The sequence below is a fragment of the Pollicipes pollicipes genome, unplaced genomic scaffold (assembly GCF_011947565.3).
Source record: "Pollicipes pollicipes isolate AB1234 unplaced genomic scaffold, Ppol_2.1 Scaffold_2555;HRSCAF=2994_pilon_pilon_pilon, whole genome shotgun sequence".
NCBI lineage: Eukaryota > Metazoa > Arthropoda > Thecostraca > Pollicipedomorpha > Pollicipedidae > Pollicipes > Pollicipes pollicipes.
The window spans coordinates 20,980,437-20,990,207 of NW_023596136.1; the positions used below are offsets into that span (position 1 = coordinate 20,980,437).

Sequence of the window (9,771 nt, forward strand, 5' to 3'; positions counted from 1 at the left end):
CCGCATGGGGTCGTTAGAGCGTGCGCTGCTGACTCCGGTGCGGACGTTTGAAGGCGGCGGCGCTCCGAATGCATCTCGCGAGAAGGAAGACTTGAAATGTCATCTAAGAATTTACTCGTTCATCTCAGAATCACGTGTTGAAAAGTCTGACACGGATGTGATGCACACGACGTCAACTGAATTTTACACAGTGCACAAGGTACGAGTTTTGAGTGGCGTTAGGACTAGGCGATCTACACAGGCACATCAGAGCAGTTTTACACCACACGCCAAAATGCGTGATCGCACGCACTCGAACTCATCAGCGGACCGTTGTCAGTATCACAAACTCTTCCCATCGAACGAGTATACGTATACCGAACGAGTATGCGTAGTATACGTACGGTATATGAATTTGTATACCTGAAACGCGTAATTCGAGGCGCCTGACTATCTGTCCAAGCTTGGCGACATAGGCATGCCACTTGATGGCGAAGCTAATATGAAGCAGAAGGCCATTACCTCCCAAGGTTTAACTCGACTACGACACTCGAGTCAGAAAAAGGCTGAAGTTGCAGGAACCATCTGGCTTCCAAGCACAGCCATGCGACGTCAGTAAGTACACCTATATTCGGCGTGTTTGTGAATCCTGTGTATGGTACGCATACGATGCTACAGACGGGATGACTGAGGCCCAAACGAGTCTCTGTAAGTCAAGACGAAGCAGTAGGTGCTATTGCATTAGGACACACATGTGATGTCACTGTGCATGGAATATTGTTAGATGCTGGAGCTGCGCTATTTGTGATCTTGGGAATTTGTCTATGGTTGTTTCCAGGTGTAACATACCAGTCAATATATTTTTTAACGAACCTGGTTCAAGATATTTTAAAAAACGCGAATTGGTCTGGGTGTATCAATGCGCCTGGTCACATCTATGTTGATACTTTAAACATTCTACATCGGGCAAGGCAAACGACAAATCCCCGAATTCCCAACTGCATGGAACCAGTGCCAAGGGAACCAACTGCATTGAAACCGTATCCTACCAACCCGGCAGATGCACTTGGAAAGTGATGCATCGATCAGGTACGCTGTTGTCGCATCCTATTTGACGTGGTGACTGCGTAAAATATGAATTTCCAGAACGTTGGACGGAGAAAAGTATTCTTCATGATGTACGCGAGTTCATTGTTCCGATACGTCAGTTTCATCACTAATTTTTCTCAATTTTTAAATTCACTTTTTTCTCATGTTTTCAGTTAACATTTTCAGGTCACAGAGCTGCCGGATCCCACCTGTTCCCAACATTTCAGCCGATGCTTCTCCTACACATACTGCATCTCCTCCCTCGTTCCACAGCTTTCTCTCCGTCCCTAAAATTTTTCCTATTTAACTTGACTTGCTCTCAGAGACAAGGATTCGGTATCGATTTCAGATCAAAAGACGTTCAGGTCGCCAGCTGAGGTCCTTGTCCTGCCACCTCCGTCAGCCACAAGGGCAGACGACCCAGCAGCAGGTACATCTACTTTACGCTGCCTCTGATTTAAACTAGCGCGTCAGATTACAGCAGAGATGTTCAGGACTTTCTGCCGTTTCATTGACGTTCAACGCGCGCTCATAATCCATGCTAGTTGCAACCAAATGTAAATACTTCTAAAACGGCCCTTTTTTACGAACACAGACGATTTACATGCATATGTATTTACATCATCCTGCGCACCTGAAACATCCAATCATAGCCCCCGGCCTATCCATATCACAAGCGGCACAGTAACAACGAAGCATGAGCAGCGCCCTGCTGGCGGCGGGACGGCTCGCGATGACCTTGACCCGAGGTCAGCAGAGCCGTGGGGTCATTGTCACGAGCAGGGTCACCAGCAGCACGGTCGACAGGTGGCGGTCTGTGGTGGCGACCGCTCCTGTAACAGAAGAGCTCACTGAGGGCCGAACACTGAAGGCGGAAAAATAGTACCGACGGACTTTTCGTTCGGATTTTCGACTAGAGGTTTTCACGGCAAATATTTGCTTTACCCAAACCACCCACTTTCATGGGGCTTCATCCTTACACACAAATTGCCCATCTGAGCTTCGCTGTTAGCCATTTGCATCTTTCCCACACTTAAGTGAGAGTTATATGTGTGTATATATACATATACTATATATATATATATATATATATATATGAAAGGATTTCGGATAATTTTGCATCCAAACTTTCTCTTTCGCGTTGATGGCAGCAAAAATAGTGTGGCTGGAACCAGTAATAAGCCTAAAAGTGGCGTAAGCGTACCATTGTCAATCATTTCCTGAAATGCGTACGCAATATTTCTTTCACATTTTAGCCACATCGGCAACCATATCCGTAATTTTCCAGAATATGTACCAAATTCAGCCAGTTACGCATTCCATATGGGTACACAAGGGCTTACCCAACCTTCGAAGTCCTCTCCTACTGTCCTCGCACGGTGTGTTGAATGTGCTCAACGTTTCAGGCAATTACTTTCTGCACGCTGTTAGATTTTATTGTTCGCATGAAGATGCTGTTCGGGCTCCAATGTCCGCAAATTCAAGAATACATTTTGCCTTTTGACGCACACATAGTTGGCAAACGAGCACCATCTAAACCTTTTCAGGACTCAACTGACGGCGGCTGAAGAATGAAAGGGCGGAAAGGTTGTGAACGTGCTAACACAGAAGACGACGACCAGTCAGAAAATTTTTACATCCATCCCTAATGTGAAAATTTCGTCTCATTTATTCGTTCCAGGCGTGCAACAGTGGGTATTAAGTGGCTATGGTCCCGCAGCGCCGGTCAACCCGTGCGACGCCCCGGCCTATTGTCACCCGTGGGGTACATGAGCCTGGGCCGACTGGTGGAGTCACTCGTGCGGTACATGAGCCTGGGCCGACGGGTGGAGTCACCCGTGCGGTACATAAGCCTGGCCCGACGGGTGGGGTCACTCGTGCGGTACATGAGCCTGGCCCGACGGGTGGGGTCACTCGTGCGGTACATGAGCCTGGCCCGACGGGTGGAGTCACCCGTGGGGTACATGAGCCTGGGCCGACGGGTGGAGTCACTCGTGCGGTACATGAGCCTGGCCGACGGGTGGAGTCACCCGTGCGGTACAGCCTGGCCCGACGGGTGGAGTCATCGTGCGGTACATGAGCCTGGCCCGAGGGACGGGGGGTCACGTGCGGTACATGAGCCTGGCCCGACGGGTGGGTCACTCGTGCGGTACATGAGCCTGGCCCGACGGGTGGAGTCCTCGTGGGGTACATGAGCCTGGCCCGACGGGTGGAGTCACTCGTGCGGTACATGAGCCTGGCCCGACGGGTGGAGTCACTCGTGCGGTACATGAGCCTGGCCCGACGGGTGGGGTCACTCGTGCGGTACATGAGCCTGGCCCGACGGGTGGAGTCACTCGTGCGGTACATGAGCCTGGCTCCACGGGTGGAGTCACTCGTGCGGTACATGAGCCTGGCCCGACGGGTGGAGTCACTCGTGCGGTACATAAGCCTGGCCCGACGGGTGGAGTCACTCGTGCGGTACATGAGCCTGGCCCGACGGGTGGAGTCACCCGTGGGGTACATGAGCCTGGCCCGACGGGTGGAGTCACTCGTGCGGTACATGAGCCTGGCCCGACGGGTGGAGTCACTCGTGCGGTACATGAGCCTGGCCCGACGGGTGGAGTCACTCGTGCGGTACATGAGCCTGGCCCGACGGGTGGAGTCACTCGTGGGTACATGAGCCTGGCCCGACGGGTGGGGTTACCCGTGGGGACGGAGGCCTTCGTGTGGCGGCTGGCTGGGGCCTGGCGCATAGGCTAGGCTGTTTCGCTGCGAGCGGCCTGGGAGACGACGGCGCCAGCGACCACGACAGTCCCTCTCGTCGTGATGTGATCGATGAGTGTCTGACACATCAGGATGGGTAGATCTTGGACTGTGTCTAGTTCACACCCAAGCGGTGCTAGCCGGTAGATTCCGAATCGAAGGGACGTCATGAGTTAATTCAGGACGATGTCCGAATGTTGCGTGGAATGTTGTTTCGTGGAAAAGAAAAAGTGCATTCGGATCGTTTACAGTCGCGCCACATGACCAGCTCATGCTGATGCCCGCACAAATTGCTTTAGATCAGGAGTCGAATTCCCGTCGTCGTTCCTTCGAGTTCAAATATTCGAATGCATCAGCAAAATAAAGGAATGCCCTGGCCGGGCATTTCTCCATAAAAGCTGGGGAGTCTTGACAGACGGAGCCTTTTCCCCATATTTCATACTTTGACGAAGGCCGACAGAACCACTATAGCATGGCAAGAACAGAAGCGTACAGTAAAAAGGCCTTTCCTAGTTTAAACTGTTATGTTAAATTCTACCCTTTACCCTGGAGGGAGAGGGGAATTCCTGCACCGGAGTCCCGCTCATACCGGACGTGGTGCACATTCAGAGCACGTGCGTGCTGACGCACGTGCTGCTGCTGCGTGAACTACCGCACTACGGCACGTCCGCTGCTGCCGGTCGCGTGACTGAGCGCCGCCCGACGCCGGCCACCAACGGCCCGAGGCTCGTTCTCGGCTCGTTCCGAGATGACGCTCCGGTGGGACGGAATTCGCCGTGAATTAGTGTCCGGTGACGGTATCCATCAGGCTGGACGGTCGCATTTCCACGCAGCGTGCCATCAGCACAGGCCGCCGTGGCGCCCGACTGCGCCAGCACGAATTCATTACGGCGGACGGTTATGGAGCCTGGGATGGTCTCTCAGCTTCGCAAGTGCCTGTTGGGGCGCTGGACGATCTGTTTCGAGGGGCTTCCGCGACGGCGGGTTAGTGCATTGTGTATTAGTGGACGCGGAGTTATGAAGATGCGTTGGTGTAAGCGTGGTATGTGCATATGCATGCAGTAATTTGGGCAGCCAGTATGATATTTTGTGTATAGCATCGTTACCAAATCGTTGTATGCCACCACTCATCATCGATTCCAGTGTATGGCTTTAAAGCGCGCGAATTTGATTGCTGCGAACTCGAAACAATTGGGAAGTGGTAGCCATACGTGCATTGACTGATCATTCGAAACCTTTATAAGAGGCGGACCAATTCTTCCCACTTCTCGCCAGACGCCTCTATTACCATATTCACTCAGACCTCACCAACGCGGCGGGTACTGACTGCGCCCGGCTAGGCACTCCCGGAAAACCGTCCGAAACTCACCGGCGCCCAGCGAGCAGTCACAGGAGCAAGGACCGCCCATTCACTGGTGCCGGACCGGCACTCCATGATCCCTCTTGACCTTCCCTGACCCCCGAGGATGCTTCGCTGTAGGGGTGTCACTTTCTGACGTCGGATTTAGGGGCAAATTCGACAAAGTTGACCTAACCTACGCCATATTCTGATTTGTCCCCTGATTTCGGTCACCTTAATTCGCGTCCCCGACGCCAACGAAGTCTTCGCTGATTCCAAATTGTTTTGATACTGACGAATTACATTCCAACCTCTTTAAAGCCGAAAGGAAGCTGCATTTTGTAGAAGGCTGAGGAAGGGGTGTAATTCAAAGAAAAAATATTAGCAACTTGATCGGCTGCAATCAAAGAAAACAGGTGTGTCAAAAAAGGTGTCGAGAGGCAAAACAACTTCGTGTATACCTGCCAGGATGTGCCTATATAAAAAATAAACCAATAAGCTGCACGCGTCCTCAAATTCTGCTTTATGTTGAGTTGGCAAGGTTCACGCATCAAGCAGCACTTAGCTTGAGCGCTCACCCCAAAAAGTTTATTCAATCAAAAGGGTTGGACTAAGTCGTAAAAAATAATGGCTGCCCGTACAACAGCGTGATACTTTTCACCACACACGCAGGCATGTTTGGCAGCAAACCTTACTTAACAAATGCAGACAGCGGTGTGGGTATCTTGTGACCCGTAGTTCTGTGAACGTGTGGCGATGGTACCTATTCTTCTCCGTGCGAACGGATATCTGCTACACTGAGTGAGGCCCTTCGCACTGTGCTGTAAAATCTCGTTTTAACAATGCATCAGTATCAAGTCATGCAAAGAAGTCGTAGGAAGATGGAAGCAAACGGTGAGTCTCTGTCAAAGTACCGTGTACACAGGGTAACCTAGATAAAAGGTAACCGACGTTTTACTCGGCGGTGACAGTTGTGTTTCGCGTACAGTCAAAACTGTGGGGATCACAGACGACTTTTTAGTGGCAAAACATATTAAAAAGAATAGCACTCATCACTGACTTCACATTCGTCCAATCGTGGCTTTTTAGAAGATACCTTAAGGACAAGAACGGGGTTACCGTCAACACCGCCTCCTTCCATCCAACAGTGAACGCGACGCACGTCGTCACGCCCCTTTTATGGAGCCCAGTGACTGCGTTGACCGCATTAGCACTCAGGACCTTTAATGCAACCGAACTTCGAACTGCCTTCCCCCTCCCCCCCGCAAGCGGGAGTCCAAAGTGGTAAGCACTCGGCCATCGGTGTTCTGATCACTGGAAAGCTCAATTTTATTTTTCAGTTTTCATTTCATTTTTTTAGTGTTAAGAAGGACAGTGCTGTGAACTGCACCGAGTGGTCTCAAAATCGCTTCCCCAGTTCAAAACCTCATACAAAGTGAAACACTCCCTTTCATCGACACAGGCGGCACAAACAAAGAGTCTCTGGCCTTGGGACACCGAACGTTCGCTCTCGCTGGTAGTGCTGCTTCTGACATTGTGGCTTTCGCCAGGTTTGGTTCGACCAATGTTGGGTTGGTACGAACGATACGATACTGTGGTATGCAGCGCATGAACGATACGATACTGTAGTATGTAGGGTATGAACGATACGATACTGTAGTATGTAGTGCTACGATTGGGGCTACGATAGTTCGACCGATAGCTCTGTGGGTTAGAGCGGCTGCCTTCACATCCAACCACCCGTGGCAGGGTGAGGTCGAGTCGCTTTAATCGTTCACTATTTGTCCGTGACTGGGGTGGTCTGTGGCCGGTGGCAGCGGTCACGCCAGTGTAATGTAATATCAGAGGGCTGGGCGGACAGTGCCAAGTATCGCAGCACACTCAATTTGTCTCGAACGGATGGCGGTGGTCAGGGCTCATGCAATAAGCATTGTTTAGCGTAGGCTTTTATCCCAGAAATCCATTCATTAAAAATCGCTAATAGCACAAAAAATTAAAGCGTGTACCGAGTTTCAACGGCGCAAGAAATTTATCGAAAGCGCGTAAGCACGGTTTAAAGTATAAAAGACACGCATAGCTGAATATTTCACTGAAGGCAATTATTCAGGACAGGTCTATTGAAGACGGAAGACGGGTCTCTGCTGTTCCTGATGCCATCATTCAGCTTGATCATCAGGTTGCGGGTGAAGCCGTGCCCGTGCCCGCCGTCTTGCCTTAACCACAACTGCATTGCCGCAGTGTTAGCGTACCGTGCATCACTTATGAATAAAGAGGTGCCCATTGGCTAAGTGAATAAGTATACAGACCATATTGTTGTACCATGTGATGTGATCAACCAATCATATGTAATCATGTGGTCACTTATTCGCGCACTTTAATACTGTATATTATCAATATGAAGAACAGCTAACTCTGCCGTCAGTGCAACCCAAAGGCATGGCTCGGTAGCGTTTAGTTGAGTCCAGGCCAATGTTTTTGTTTTGTTTTGTGATATGCGAATGATTGACGTTCAAGGTAATATTCCCAGGCGCACGTCACACATTCATATTCCAAACAGTGATTACCTCTTGTGTCGGTGTCAGCGCCTCTTCGTAACACACATTTCCGCATGGTCAGTGCAATGCCATTGGCGAATACATGAGCTAATTTGCCCTTTAGATCCACAGAATGCCTTACCGAAGCGCAAAAGCAGTTGAATGGAGCGGAAAGGCTCTGAAAGATATTGGGGTCGCTGTAGCGCCATTCGGAATCCTCCCTAAATGTGTAGATTACAACACGAGAAGCGCTGCCTGCGAATAGGCAAAATATGGTTAAAATAGCGACTTCGTTAGGTAAAAACTGTTTCAAATTTGGCCACAAGTTATCCATTTCTTTTCTACGGATCTACTTCAGTTTCTGCAGATGTTCACTTTCTCCGCTTTTGTTCTACGGGTCTTCTTCAGTCTTTCATATACTTAGCAAGTGAGGGATTATAGGGCTAAGCCATCAACTAAGAATTGAGCATTTGTTACGCTTCAGATAAATCAGTTCACACAATGACTAAAATCCAAGGTCCATAACGATACCGACTACAGAAGACGGCTCTTAACCTTTACTCTGTCATCTTTTTCGCTAAACGAGGCAGCCGAACTTTTCGAAACGACCATGCACGGATGTGTTTAGTAAGAGCTGGCGACCGACAAGGTCTTGTAGTCTTTTGCCATGTTCGTTTTGTCCTCTGACTTTGTTCCGATTCGAATTTTTACCCTTTATGACTTTGTTCCGATTCCACTTTAGTTCCTTTTTGTCATGTTGTCTTTCATGTTTTTCAGATTTGATTTTCATCCCAGCTGATCCTGTGGAGTTTTTTCGCTAGATTCCCTCCATTTGGCTTTTTTCATTTCACTTTTTGTCTCGATACCGATGTGTTTAAATACCTGGCGTATTAGCAGTTCCCGGATATTTGCTGCATTCCAATGGCCAAGTTTTCCTTTTTTGCTCAGATGCATTGGGGGGGGGGAGGGGGCGGGAGAGAAGAGCTCAGAGAGGCTGAAAGGACGCAGTACAGCATTCGGGGATACTCAGCCCTCTTCCCCCCCCCCCTCCCCCCGAAAGTATACAAATTGATGCCCCTATTCCTCTGACATCGGAGAACCTGGTCTCGATAGACACTTTGACCCCCTTGGAACTCCCTCGACCCCAGTGGATACTTTCCTGACCCGGGTACACACTTTCCTGACCCCGGGGGACCCTCTTTTGGCCCCAGCGAACACTCCCCTGACCCCGGCGAACACTCCTCTGGCCCCGGCGAAAACTCCCCTAACCCCGGTGAACACTCCTCTGGCCCCGGCGAACACCCCTCTGGCCACGGCGAACACTCCCCTGACGCCGGCGAACACTCCTCTGGCCTCAGCGGACACTCCCTTACCGTGGCAGACACTTCCCTGATTCTGGCGGACGGTCCCCTGACCCCGACGGACACCCTCCTGGCCCCGGCAGACACACTCCTGACCCCAGCGGACACTCCCGTTGACACCGGCGAACACTCACCGGTCCCGGACGAGCGGCCGCCGCCGGTGTTCGGGCCGTCCTCGGTCCAGAGGGGCAGCTCCACCTGGGCGCTCTCCCAGTAGACGTCGCCGAGCATGGCTGCACACTTGAGCTGCATGACTCCCGTCTTGAAGTGATGACGCCGCGCCGTGAACCGCAGGCCGGCCGAGGCCGTCATCAGCCCGTCACCGGTCGGCCGCATCCGCCGGCGGATGCTCTCGCGCGGCACCTGAGGTGTGAGAACCAACTGAGGCACCTGCGACGGGCACAAATGCATGGTTTTGAATGACACACTTGGGGCCTGTAGCCCATTGAGTAACTCGGTAGATGCATGTGAGTAGCAGGGTTGAGAGAAGCCTCGACCGGCCACGAGCCACATAGTGTCCAACTATTCGGCGTGCACGCCAATCTCAGGAACCCAAATACCGCAATGCATAATTAAAATAGTGTCACGATTATAGCTAGCTTACTGCCTCATTTCTGCCAACGTCTAAAATATACGCATATTTTGATAAGATCCTGACAAGCATCATGAATATGAACGTCTTGTGAATCCACCCACCCGCGAAGTGGTGTTCTGAAACTTTATA

General features: G+C 51.0%; 1 protein-coding gene across 1 annotated transcript; it reads right to left on the minus strand.

The window, feature by feature from the left end:
* Window positions 1-618: 618 nt before the first annotated feature.
* On the minus strand, window positions 619-9,410 carry LOC119112718 (uncharacterized; the record flags this gene model as incomplete). Its single annotated transcript, XM_037236998.1, is given in 2 exon segments — window positions 619-1,901; window positions 9,182-9,410. Coding segments are annotated over 2 exon segments (312 nt in total), but the record flags the coding sequence as incomplete, so codon positions are not given.
* Between the last annotated feature and the right edge of the window lie 361 nt (window positions 9,411-9,771).